Here is a 14,439-nt window from a genome sequence, read left to right as displayed (position 1 = left end):
TCGCCCCGGTCCGTTTAGTAGAGAGACGTCAACGAACGAACGGGCCACGTCTTCAACTATTTGTGCGAAGGCCACTGGGTAATGTAGTTTCTGGGTAACTTTAGAACGTCAATCTTTTTTACAGTCTATGCTTCAATGTTTTCAGGCCAAGCCAAGGAGGACCCCTTAGTTAGCTTCATCTCTCTCTCTCACAAGTTGTGAGAGAGAGAGAGATGAAGCAGGGAGGGACCCCCACAACCTTTTCATAGATTCCATTCCATTTCATTGTTTGACAACACAATTGTAATGCACTTAATACACTTGACTTTCTCTCTACTCTTTTCCCCTCTACATGTCACCAAAGCTCTTTGCCAAAAAATAGCCGATCTACAAGCTCACAACGCTTTGCGGGGCGAGGCGTTACTTGTGAGCTTGTAGATCTGCTATTTTTGGCAAAGAGCTCAGAATATGGACACACTAATAAGGGTTCAAGTTGTTAATATAAAAGAGGAGAAAAAACTTTCTATCACTCAAAGATTTGGAGGACCCCATGTAGTAACCCAGACCCTTGCTTTATTGGATCCCCCCAGAAAAAATAGTTTATAGTCTTAATACACTATGACAATCATTTTAACCACTATATGTATATTTGTCTATTCAAAAATAGCAGATCTGAGCTCACAGCAGGCCACATATTACTTCTACTCCACTACATCTCAGAAATAGCCTATTATAGGCCAACTTTGTAGATTGTTATTATTGCTAAACATTTTTTTTGTTACTTTGCTTTATTGGGGATTCTTTTGAAAAAAGTTTTGAAATAATAGTAATTAAAAACTAAATGTAGGGGGAAAAAAATTAAGGACACATAAAAATGTGTCTGCGACCCACAAATGGGTCGCGATCCACTGTTTGGGAAACGGTGAGTTGAGGGGAGAGGAGAGGAGAGGAGAGGAGAGGCATCTCATCTGTGAATAGGAAGGACGTCCACGTAATTTCCGTAGGGCTCAGACCAGGGGGAAAGTTGTTTCCTGAAGTTGACAAGGAGAAGGAGCTGATCATTTGGACAGAAAAGCCCCCCGATACGACCACTGTACTATATCTAAAAAGAAAGACAGCTTTCTGTTGTTTGTCAGACGCCCTCGATGAATTGTATTTCTAATGGAGTTGTCTGAGGAAAGGACAACAACCTCTAAGAATGAAGACACAGGTAATAACACTGTCCTCGATTTGTATTAATAATGTTGTATAAAAGCTTGAGTTGTTGAGTCGTTACATTCATATTGTCTTGTGCTCACTTATTGAATTAGGTGCCTGTTCGCATCGTTAACATTCCTCATTCAATCGTATAACTATTGTTAGCGATAAGCTACATTGCCTGCTATCGCATTCGCAACAAGTGTGTGTGTAGCCTACTCGTACACTCTGTGTCTGACTGTCGAGTCACCATAAACCTGAAGGACAGTCACATACCAGCAGTCCCTTCTTCCCTTGGGATCATTGTTAAAAGCCTAATAATCAGTGATACATTACAAACCTACTGTAAACACATGTGTATCCACCAAAAATAGCAGTGGACACCTGCTTACAGTGGTGCTGCAATAAACTATTACTTGAGTTACAAGTTACTTGAGTTGAGTGTCAGTGTACCAACAGTAAAAGTACTCAGTATACAGAATGTCCCATTCCGAAACTTCCAAATGTATAAAATCCTTTGAAAATAGTTTGAGCTTGTTTATAGTTTATTTATTTATTATATCAAATGGCCAAAGTATAGGCTATAGTGGTTAGTGTATGTTTTGTAATAACAATCTAAATCTTCAAAGTAATTTATAGTAGCTTAATTAACATTTTCAAATAGCCTAATTGCAGTGGAGTAGATTAGAAGTAGGCCTACACTATTTGCCTCTGTTGTAAAGTAGAAGTAAAAGTATTGAAATTTAGAAAATAAAAATAGCACTTAAGTACTTAGTACTTGAGTAAATTATTTCCACCACTGACTTTTTATTATGCAGGGGCAACTAAGCTCTTGATATATTGACTTACAAAAAACACTAGACAAACACTGCAGAAATAAAGTCCACATTATTAGGGCCCGAGCCACACACAGTGTGTGAGGACCCTATTGTATTTGCAAAGATTATTATTATTATTATTTTCCCGAAAGTAAATCGCGTTTTTGAGGCGCAAAACGTACTCAAAAAGTTGCGCAACTTTGCACACACATCACAAGTGGCGAAAATGTACGTATTTAAAAAAAAATAAAAGGGGGCGTGGCCTAATGGCGCAACAGCGCCCCCTACAAAACTTCGTGCCTCAAGCCCCACCATACGGTTTCACCTACACGTACGAAAATCGGTACACATCTGTATCGTGTCCGGACTCACAAAAAAGTCTCTCGGCGCCACGTCCGAAACCAAACAGGAAGTCAGCCATTTTGACTAATTAGTGGCGTTTTGGTGTATTTTTGGCCGCTTTCACGTGTCGCACTTTAACGAACTCCTCCTAGGGGGTTAATCGGATCAACTTCAAGTTCGCTCGGCATACTCAAGACACCTTAACGATGAAAAGTTGTGCGAATCGTGAGTTTTCGTAAAACGGCGTGCCCGTGGCGAAGGGTCAAGCTTCCTTCACCAAACAGGAAGTGCCCCCTCTTCTGATTGGTCCATACTTGATTGTTCCTTTTTTTGGCTGTTACTCATCAACCGTTTATCGTACAGAGTTGTGGCTGGTATCATATGACTTGATTAAGAGTCCTTAACCTTAATTGACGCTTCCTTCGCCAAACAGGAAGTGCCCTTCACCAAACAGGAAGTGCCTCTATAACTCATGAACCGTTTGTCGTACAGACTCGCGGCTGGTGTCATAACATTTTTTTTTCTCAAAATTTTTTTTTTCTCAATTTTTTTTTTCTCAAATTTTTTTTTTCTCAAATTTTTTTTTTCTCAAATTTTTTTTTCTCAAATTTTTTTTTCTCAAATTTTTTTTTTCTCCATTTTTTTTTTCTCAATTTTTTTTTTCTCAATTTTTTTTTTCTCAAATTTTTTTTCTCAAATTTTTTTTTCTCAAATTTTTTTTTTCTCAAATTTTTTTTTTCTCAAATTGTTTTTTTTCTCAAAATTTTTTTTTTCCTCAAAATTTTTTTTTTCTCAAATTTTTTTTTCTCAAATTTTTTTTTCCTCAAATTTTTTTTTCTCAAATTTTTTTTTTCTCAATTTTTTTTTCTCAAACATTTTTTTTTTACCCCTTGTGATGTGGGTAGATCTCCGAGGGCCCGGTCATTGCTGCTTGCAGCTTTAATTTGTGATTGTATTTTGGGAAAGGTTGAGTTGACATTTATATAGCCTCGGAAACCCAGGCATTTTATTAACATTTATATGATTGGTAGCCTTGAGCAAAACAGATGGCCCATTCCCACTGGGCCAGATAACAGATATAAAAAAAATCTCTTTCTCCAGATAAAAAAATCTCTTTCTTCATTCAAGTGGAAGGTAAGATACTGTAAGATATCTGTGACAGATAATGTTTTTATCTGTTATCTGGCCCAGTGGGAATGGGCCTTTAAATGATGAGGTAAGACATGTTCTAGCATATGTTTCCAAATATAAATAAATGTATGTCATCATCTCTGTGGATACAATAATGCATATTCAAAACGGATTGGGCCTTTAAAGATACAATCGGGAAATTGTTGTAATGCATCAAAGTTTATGTTAAACAATGTGTATTACTACTACTGTATAACTAGCATAGGTTGGAGGTTGGAGGTGACCTCCCTGCTTTTTAGACCCTGGTGTCGGGTAAGTCATTGGTTCTCAATGTAGGATCCTGGAACTTCCAGGGACCTTTGGGGGGTTCCATGGAGTCCCCAGCAAAAGTAGTTATGTAGCTGTACAAGCTCTTGTACATGTGCTATTTATTTGAAGATTGTTTGAAAAATATAAAAAAATGTTTGGAAACCTTTTGAATAATTTTGAATTTGAATGTTTTTGAACATAAATCTTTTTCTAGGGGGGGTCCCTGGCACAAACACATATCAATTTGGGGGTCCTTTTGACACTAAAACGTTTGACAACCACTGGCATACCGTATGAACCCACCACAAATAGACTCCATTATGCCCAGTGTCCTGGTGTAATGCTGTGTTATGTCACTTGGCCCCCATGCTGCCCAGCCTATTACTATACTATTACAATAAGCAACATAAGATCCTGTTGAAATCACTGTGGCCTTGTTTTGTTTTGTCATTTGTCAGCCTCGTTAGAGAGCCTGCAGGCACTCCTGGCCGATTACCGAGCACAGGTGGAACACTGGCAGGGTGTGGCGACGATCTGCGAGCTCAGCAAACAGGAGGAGCTAGCAGAACTACAGAAGAAATGTGATCAAGAGATGCAGTCAATTCAGGAGGCTCTCAGAGGTGTGTGTGTGTGTGTGTGTGTGTGTGTGTGTGTGTGTGTGTGTGTGTGTGTGTGTGTGTGTGTGTGTGTGTGTGTGTGTGTGTGTGTGTGTGTGTGTGTGTGTGTGTGTGTGTGTGTGTGTGTGTGTGGTTGTGCGTGTGCAACTGTGCATGCGCGCGCGCGTGTGTGTGTGTGTTGTGTAATCCACTGGTATAATGTTAACCACAACCTGAATATTTTCACAATTCTAAAAGCCCAACTCCTTTGTGGCCCAGTCACACACACACGCACGCACGCACACACGCACGCACGCACACACACACACACACACACACACACACACACACACACACACACACACACACACACACACACACACACACACACACACACACAAATAATGTACTAAGAAAACCTGGAACTGCTGTTTGAGTATATGGTCTCTGTTGGGGGGGGGAACCTCATTATGTCCAAAAACTGTCACTCTTCAGGATTCAAATTCAAAAGCATCAAAAGTAGCAGACCTACAAGCTCGAAACACATGCTTTGTGTCGCATTTCGAGCTTGTGGATCTGGTGCTTTTGATGCTGTATTACGATCAAGTAGGGCGTTAATTTACGAAAGGGGGAAAAAAAAGTTAAAATATGGAGATAAATAGGCTAAGAGGTTTCTGCCACCAACAGCAACGATATTGACATTCCAACATGCTGTGCGATGCATTGTGTTTGCCAGGGAGGTGGACCCCATAATTATGTTTTATTATATGTGTCCCAACCCGTGCTCCCAGAGACCGCAGAACAGTATGAGGCCCAGATATGTGCTCTGCAGTCTGAGGCCGCTGGCTGGAGGAGAGGCAGTGGACAGGCCCAGGTGAGCTACAGCACTGCTTCCCAAACAGTGGGTCGGGGTCGGGGGTCATCGCCATGTTGGCTTGTGGTGGACATTTTGGTCAAATTCCATTATTTGCCACAGACAAATGAGCAGAAACATATTACCTGAAACACATTAAGTGATCTGAGTGACCATTACACTACAGGTATGTAACTGAGAGTGTACAAATGGAGACTTAACATAACCTCATAAAAACTATACCTAAACCTAACCTCAACCCTAACCTTAAAGGAGTATTAGTTCACCCCCAAAATTACCTTTTTTCTATTGATTACTCACGACATGGAAACTTGAGTTCAATAGGGGGGGGGGGAACTACTCCTTTAACCTCACAGAAACTATGCCAAAATCTAAACCTCAAAACACAGGCCACCAGGAAAAGACTTAAGAGAGAGTATGGTATGAAATGTCAGCCAGTGCCAAGCTGTTCTGTTTCCTGTGTTTCTGTTCTCTCCCTCATCCTGCTTCCATGGTTCACTCACCTGCTGCCGCTTCCTGCCTTCTCCACACTCCCTATCCGCTTCCCCTCTCTGTGTGAAGCACTGTTCATTTCCACCTCCACTAAAACTATGACGGAAAAATGTTCGTCGGCTAACCTTTTTCACTGACAAACAATAAATAAAAACTAAGCTATGATGACTAAAACTAAGACTAAAATATATTGAGAATTTAGTCAACAACAAAAAAATAACTAGACTAAAATGTTAGGCTGGGATGATTGGAGAAGAGATCCTGAACTTTAGAACTAAAAGACAAGTAATTCTCTGCAAGCTCACGACGTGTTGTGAGCTTGTAGATCGGCTATATTCAGCATGCAACCAAGTGTAAAATCAGCCATTACGACTGCATCAAGAACCGGCAAAAATACATCTGTGTTGACAAAATCAAATGTAGATTTAGTTGACAAAGATCTTGTGATATTTAGTCGACTAATACGAGGGACTAAAACATTTGCATTTGAAGTGGTCAAACTAGCAAACAGTTCAGAAGTATCTTCCATAAAATATGAACAATCTATTCTAGGATATATAAGGTTCAAAGGTTAAAGCCTCGATCTGTGATTTCTTCATTTGGTTGGCATTATGTCGAACAGTAGTTACATATATCGAACATAGTTTTACATATTGTGTTAATTGTTTAGGAATCAGTGCTAGTGTGGGGGTCTCCTTTCACACTGATTCACAAATCGCACGTTAGGACTTGGTCATATTAATTTAGAAACTTTTTCTTTCATGCATGAATAAGGCAAAGCTTGGAAATAACCATGATATTGACTTGAAGTCATATCGCCACAAGCCCCTAAGGGCTTTTAGACACGTAATATTATGCCTTTTCCCTCTTTCAATTAAGTGTGTGTGTGTGTGTGTGTGCGTGTGTGTGTGTGCGTGTGTGTGTGTGTGTGTGTGTGTGTGTGTGTGCGTGTGCGTGTGTCGCGACGACCTCTTGCAGGTCAGTGGAAGGAAAGGCAAGAAGGAAGCAGCGGGAGCTGCCGCTGGCAGCGGCCGAGAAGAAGAATCTCCCGGACCGCCAGGCGCCGCCGCCAGCCCGCCGTCACGTCTGGAGGCGAGGGCGCTGGCGGACCAGCCTCCTGGCCAGCTCGCCGAGGCCGAGGGGGCCGGGCCGGGGGAGGGCTACTTCTCCCAGAACTGTGACACGGCCTCACTTTCCTCCTTCTCCTGCCTGGACACGCCCTCACTGTCCCGCAGGCCGCCGCCCCAGGAGGACACGGCCTCCCTGGTCTCCACAGGGACCCTGGTGCCCGAGGCCATCTACCTGCCGCCCGCCGGCCACCGCCTGGTCACCCACGGCGACTGGGACGCGCTCAACGCTCAGGTGTGTGCAGGAACGCCGCCGCTGTGCCACCACAGTCAGCTTGTGTGTCTGCTACTTTTCATGCTTTTTGTGTGATCAAGTAGGTGTTAAATTACGGGGGACGACGACACTAAGTTAGAATATACAGCCAATCCAATCCACTTTATTTATAGAGAACATTTAAAACACAGTAAAAAGCAGTATTGGTCAAAAGCGATGTACACACACACAGTAACAAAAATATACATTTTACCAATAATACACACAATAATAGAGGGAGAGAAAAAACACCTAGAGGGTGCAACATATACACATTGCCTTGTGGAAACAGCAACTCTCAGTCTGAACGTCAAGGAATACTAGAGAGTTTTCAAATGTTTAAACACCGGCAAATGATTCCCCGGGGGTCCTCAGCCTTATGCGGGTAGGGTTTTTGCACTCTCGGGTGCCTCTTTATTTCTCCTTGACACATATCCTCATTCTCAGTCTTAGCTCCATCTCAGCCGGAGATAAAGCCTGGAAAAGAACTTAACCACAAAATTGTCTTAACCGAACAAACAGGAGGTAAAGCCAAACAGGTCCTACCTACTGGAACATTTCTGTAGCCCTGTACTTCCTGTTGTATCAGTGGTTCTCAAAGTGAGGTCCAGGGACCCTCAGGGTTCTTTGAGGGGCACCCATACAGGTCTGTAACTATGGAGGGAGTTATGGGGGTCCTTGAAATAAAAAATGTTGAATAAGGTTATACACTTTTGGAAGTTGTTCTTGTTACTCAGACCGTGAATTTATCCACCAGAGGATACCAAAAAACGTAACAAACATGGGCTGAAGGCCGAAACTATGTTTCCGCCTCCGTCAGTCCATCCTTCCGTCTGTGGACAGCTAATCTCTGGCACCGCTGGCACGATGGCAACGAAACTCTGCACGCAAATTCCCTGGGTGCCAGAGCAGAACCGTTGCCCCAAATGTTTCACATGGGTACGTTATATTATCTTTTCAATGCTGTCGCTTCGTGCCCCGTTTCGAGCTTGCAGATCTGCCACTGTTGATGCTTCAGTGTGATGTTTGTATGATCAAGCAGGGCATTAATTTACTGTGTGTGTGTGTGTGTGTGTGTGTGTGTGTGTGTGTGTGTGTGTGTGTGTGTGTGTGTGTGTGTGTGTGTGTGTGTGTGTGTGTGTGTGTGTGTGTGTGTGTGTGTGTGTGTGTGTGTGTGTGTGTGTGTGTGTGTGCGCGCAGGTGTCAGAGCTGCAGGGTGAGATCAGTCGATTGGAGGCTGAGAGAGAGGATCTGGAGAAAGAGCTGGACACACAGACCAACCACACACACAAGCAGGTGGGATGTAGCAGCTCTTGTCAAAATTGTCAAAAATAGCAGATAATATACAAGCTTACAGTGTGGTCTGCAATTTGTGAAGAGCCAAAAATGCCAATAATGTAACGCCAATCTTCTGTGTGTGTGTGTGTGTGTGTGTGTGTGTGTGTGTGTGTGTGTGTGGTGTGTGTGGTGTGTGTGTGTGTGTGTGTGTGTGTGTGTGTGTGTGTGTGTGTGTGTGTGTGTGTGTGTGTGTGTGTGTGTGTGTGTGTGTGTGTGTGTGTCTGTGTGTGTGTGTCTGTGTGCGTGTGGGTGTTTTCAGGTAGCATTGCTCCAGAGTCAAGTTCAGTCTTCAGAGGCCCTTCTTCAGGAGGTGCAGAAGTCTTTCAGCCAATCACAGAATACCGTCCAGAGCCGGCTGGTGAGAGGCATGCCGTCATTGGCTAGTTTGTGTGGGTTCGTTGATAACCAAAGACCACTAGTGCAATGATGTTGGGGGGTTGGCAGATTATTAGCTTACTTTTTTCTCACTGATAAAAAAACAAACGATACCATTATAACAGATGGTCAGACGACCAAGAATATTACTTAAGAAATAAAATAGCAAAATAAATATAATGAACAAACTAGTTGAACCACAGAACTGCTGATAAACCAGAGGTCTAATTAATCATTAACAAATACACCATCCACAGGTGTGTGTGTGTGGTTCTGTCTGTGTAGTGTACATATCAGCAGAACCTGTATTCAGCAGGAACAGATATGAACATGTGCACATGTCTGACTCCCACCGTGTGTGTGTGTGTGTGCGCACGTGTGCAAATTCATTATTATCGTGATAAAGAATACAGTATTTCCGGTGCCAACATGCTGACACAAAAATGATAATCAAAATAATTAAATACCACATACCGTATACACGACTCTGATCAAAACTACAGTGTCAGTTTTAGTCTAATTTTCAGACTAGAGAGTGGAGAGCGAGAGAGAGAAGAGAATAAAGAGAAAATATCCACAACCTTCCAACGTTCCATCGTGCATTGCGCAGAAGGTGTGTGGCAGCTTCCAGCGCGCAGCCGAGTGTGATCTACAAGCTCACAACGGTTGCATCTGCGACACGACGTGAGCTTGTATGTCAGCTGTTCTCCGGAAGTGTCCCACAGATAATGCTACGGTACATTCTCGCAGAAACAGGTGGATACAGAAGACAGACTTGAATGTTAACTGTGTGTATGTGCGTACGCGTGCGTGTGTGTGTGTGCGCAGGCAGAGCTGTCTCTGTCTCAGAGGAAGGTGTGCAGTGAGCTGTCCAAGCTGAAAGGAGAGGAGGTGGAGGACGAGGCCTTGGACAATGGCGGCACCACATTCCCAGCCACACTACAGGTATAGCAGGGGTCAGCAACCTTTTTGAAAATGCTGACATATTTTTATTGCCAGGACATTGTTATGACGATCATTAGACTATTTCCCTGACTCGCTCCCAAGTCAAAGTTCAGAGTTTTAATGAATGTAGAATTATGTCCAGGATCTAATTTGCTGCAAATTAGTTGACTTGATTTAATTGACCACATTTAAAACACAACATTTGATATTAAAATAAAAATCCTCTCTCACACTTCTGCCAGTGTGCCAGTGATCTAGCCTAGTAAACCGACTCCTCCCAAGGCAGGAAGAGACTGGTTTACGAGGCTACCAGTGATCACCCTCCCCTGTGCCAATGTTGTCCATTCATTTTACAGTCTATGTGATGAACCCATTATTAAGACCTGAGGCCCAGGTCTACAAATGCCTTCCAAATCAGTCGTTCTGAAACATTGTGCTTCCAAATTCATATGTATTTGGCAGTGATTGTGTTAACTGTGGCCTACAGGGGGCGCACTGTGAGGAGCGCCTTCGCATTGAGATCGTCAACCTGAAGGATCAGCTGGACAGCCGCACAGAGGAGAACGGTCCGTGCAGCGCTACTTTTCTACTGCGTGCTGAACGCAAATCTGTGTCACTTTAGATTTGAACCACTTTAACCATTATTTTAGGCCTTAACTAAATAGCAGATATACAAGCTTGTCGCGAGCTTGTAGATCTGCTATTTTTGATAAAATCGTGAACTTTTGTTTGTGTGTGTGTGCATTTGAAATGTTTTTGACCCGATTCTAAAGGTGGTTGCACACTGCTGCGTTTTTCGGGCCGAATATCGGAGTGAATTTCGGAGCACCACTCTGTCCCTTGCTCTCTCTATCTCTCTCTCTCTCCTTGCCCTGAAAAACGCATTTCGCAACGAAAAACACAGCAGTGTGCAACCAGCTTAAGTGTCTAAATCCTTCTATTTTTTTTTTTTTTTCTTTTTTAAACCAAGTTTTCCATGTCAGTGGTTCTCAGACTTTTTCAGGTCAAGGACCCCCAAAATATGTATTTGGCCACGGGCCCCCATCTGAAAATATTTTGTTCCAGGGACCCCCCAGAAGCAAAATCTGGGTTACAAATGTTTGCTTTAAATGACATATATTCATGATTTTTTAATAGTTGAAGCATTAAATAATTCTAGGCCTAAATGGGTTGAGAAATACTAATTCTCTTACATTTTTATTAACAATGTTTTTAATCAATTTGAAAGGAATTAAATGTTTTAATTCATGTTATTTGATTTGCTAGATATGTTTGCATGTCATTTTTACTTTCTACTAAAAGTGTCCTCAGGGTAATACTCCACTACATTTCAGAGGCAATTATTGTACTTTTTACTCCACTATAATTATCTGAAAACTTTAGTTACTAGTTACTTTGTAGATTTTGAGTATTATTACAAAACATACATTAACTGCTTCAGTCCTATTTGCTGGTTTACGAGGCTATTTAAGACCTGAGGTCGATTCTACAAATTCTGTCTAAAACAGTAGTATTTTAATAGCCAATGCAAAAATATAACATGCTTTAACGGTTTTAATGGAGTAATTGTAATAATGAATCATCTCAATTAAATCTCTCTCTCTCTCTCTCTCTTTCTCTCAACAAACAGAAGTTCTAGAAGGTGAGTACATGAATCACACCAGTAATGTTTTTAATTTGATCAACTGTTCAGACAGATTGTCATGTCAGTGTGAAATCAAGGCATTGTTTGAACCCACACAAACTTGCACTATGTAAATGTCCTTGTCTATCCTGGATGTGTGTGCGTGCAGTGCAGCTGTCCAGTCTGAAGACGGAGACGGAGCGTGTCCAGAGCCACAGGGACCAGCTGGAGGCAGAGCTGCTGTCCTGTCGCACTGAGCTGCAGGCCCTGCGGGTGGCGCTGTCACACCTGCAGAGTGAAAACAAAGCGCTCAGCAATGATAAGGTGCCATGTCTAACACATAGCACATGTAAAACACAGTACATGTATAATATAGCACATCTATAATGTGTATTATGTGCTCTTTTTGAATAGCCAACGCTAAAATCTAAATGACACAGATGCTTTCGCTGTTTAATGGTTTAAGAAACAATCTGTGTTCCAATGGATCAAATGTAGTTACTATTTTGTCCCAAGCTCTTAAATAAATATTTCTAAAACCCACAGACTTAATGACGTTTACATTTTAGAAAGTAGCAAAAATAGCAGATCTAAAAGCTTTTAAATTGGGTATTTTCGCCACTTCGGCATTCATTTATGAAAAAAAAAGAAGATATATATATATATATATATGGAGATATGAGGTTTGTGCCCAAACAGCGAAGACAATATTTTGTGTGCAGCTGCAGTGTGATCAAGTAGGGCGTTAACCACACAAAAGGTTTATGGAGTTCAGAGGTTTCTGCCCTGACTCGCAACAATGCAGTGTGGTCTTTCCAGACATTGTGGACTGAACATGACTGTCACGGTTGTGTTTGTGATGGTGTCAGGTGGGCCTGCAGCGGCAGTGTCTGGAGCTGCGGAGCCAGGGGATCAGCCTGCGCTCACAGGTGGAAACCAGCCACGCCGTACAGAGGGACTTTGTCCAGCTCTCCCAGTCACTACAGGTAGGTTTAATCATCCTGAAGGGGGTTATTTATAAACCGCGACCGGCGCCGGGTTACATTATGCCACATTATACGGCTATTTAATAAATAAGTTAATACATTGATTGACCCAAAAGTAACAACTTGCTTACGATAGAAAGTGGAAAGTTTCTCCTTGTTTACAGTAGTGAAAGTATTCCATGCACTGGCCGTCCACCGAGTGCAACATGGTCGCCTCGTTGTTGATCAAATAGAAATCATTTTCGGTCACTGCACCGTCGATTTCTCGCTTCAAATGTTTTCAAAAACATTCTTGAGAGCAACGTTTAGCTGTAAATCACATTGTGTGTTGGATACAGCAGAGAATCCGAGCAGGGCAGCCAAGTGCTTTGAGCCTTTGATTAAACAGAGGTCTGTTATTGAGCGAAGCGGTCATAACACCCCGCTGAATTCAGCGATTGACCAATCAGAATCAAGCATATTCAACCAAGCTGCGTAATAAAGAGTAGTAGTATATAGGGTTTGTGTGGTTGAAGTCGAAAGGACATCTCGTCCTCACTCTCTTCCATTTCCTTCCTCCGTGCCCTGCATGCCTCCTTGTCTCCTTCCCCTCTCCGCTTGCCTCCCTTCAGGTGAAATTGGAACAGATCCGACAGGCCGAGAGTCTCCATCACGTCAAGCAGCTCCTGGGGGAGGGGACGAGTGAAGACGGCTCCCCACCCAGCGACGCCACATGAGCCAATCGGAACGAACGCTAAAAGCAACGCAACAAGACAGAAGCCTTCCAAGAATGACCAATAGGAGGCCAGTCTGATATACCCACAGAAACAGGGCATAACAGGCAGTCTGGTAGAACAGTGGTCTTCACCAAGGGGTCCTTGTGGGGTTCACAGGGGGTTCATAGTTAAGAAGGACTGACTGGACCTTTATCGCTCTGTAACCCTGAGAGTGTACAAATGAAAACCAAACAGGTCCATTTGGTTCCAGTTGTACGCTCTCTGGGTTACAGAGTTATCCAAATGTACAGAGGTCCTTTTGAGAACCACTGTAAAAGAATGACTGCCAGGGTTATCAGTGACGTCAGTCCTACCAGCAGTGTTTCTATTGTGACTTGGGAATAGTTCTACTTGTTGGCAAGCAGGGTTATATCATTGCCGTAGGGCAGAAACCTCTTATCTCCATATTCTAACTACTTATTAATGCCCTACTTGATCACACTACAGTGTCACACAAAAGCATCAAAAGTAGCAGATCCCTATAGTTACTTTTGCTATTTTATGTGAACCCTGAAAAGTAACAGTTTTGGACATATGAGGTTTCCACCCGACATAGACGATATACTGTACTGTATTGCTGTTTGATATTATGACCAAACGGTTGCTTTAGGCCCAAATCGATCTTAAAGTGAGAGAATGTTGTGGAACTTGAATAATATGTCTATGACACTGTATATGAGATGATGAGAATGCCCCACATTCACTCCTTTTGTCTTATATGAAATAATATGCATTTACATGTCTATTTTTTGAGCGGTGCCTACCACTCCCAACATTTGACCAAGTGTGTATGTCTGTCTAAATGTATGAGTTGGGCCTCAACAGCTGCAATACCGCTGGGTGACCTACCTTGCTGTTGAGCAGCCCAAGGATTTTCTTCTTTTTTTTGGGGGGGGGTATAACAATAACATGTTTATATGAAACATCATACCAGCAACATCATACTGAAAAACACAATGCACAATATCAGTTACTAATATGCTACTACACCAACAACATTATTTCTCCCCTGTGCAATAATATGCTGCGTGGGTTTTGTGACCAAACATGAGGCACTTTGTAAGAGATAAACGTTGAACAGCACTCAGAAAAGAGTTAACCACCTTTTTTACACCATATATTAACAAAAGAAAAGTTCTGAACCACTATGGAGAATGGAGTGAGATGGACAATATTCATGGAGTACAAGATTGTAATATAGATAGGCTATTTTTGGTTATTAAAAAAACCCTCCCAGTGTGAAGTGAGCGGTGCTATTTATCAGGTAATTCCATTAAGTGTCCTGCAAAGCTTGGCCA

General features: G+C 42.3%; 1 protein-coding gene across 1 annotated transcript; it reads left to right on the top strand.

Moving 5' to 3' along the window:
* The first annotated feature begins 1,027 nt into the window (after positions 1 to 1,027).
* On the top strand, positions 1,028 to 14,219 carry rabep2 (rabaptin, RAB GTPase binding effector protein 2). The gene is made up of 11 exons (XM_080724401.1): positions 1,028 to 1,189; positions 4,235 to 4,396; positions 5,164 to 5,246; positions 6,717 to 7,100; positions 8,319 to 8,414; positions 8,716 to 8,814; positions 9,660 to 9,776; positions 10,264 to 10,369; positions 11,570 to 11,724; positions 12,270 to 12,386; positions 12,998 to 14,219. Exons 1-11 carry the CDS (start codon positions 1,141 to 1,143, stop codon positions 13,100 to 13,102), a joined length of 1,473 nt encoding a protein of 490 aa, XP_080580527.1. The 5' UTR covers positions 1,028 to 1,140; the 3' UTR covers positions 13,103 to 14,219.
* The last annotated feature ends 220 nt before the right edge of the window (positions 14,220 to 14,439 follow it).

This window comes from Nannobrachium achirus, assembly GCF_963921795.1.
Source record: "Nannobrachium achirus genome assembly, chromosome: 4".
NCBI classification, from domain to species: domain Eukaryota; kingdom Metazoa; phylum Chordata; class Actinopteri; order Myctophiformes; family Myctophidae; genus Nannobrachium; species Nannobrachium achirus.
Note: the sequence above shows the minus strand (reverse complement) of the source record. Positions and strands in the feature narration are given on the sequence as shown.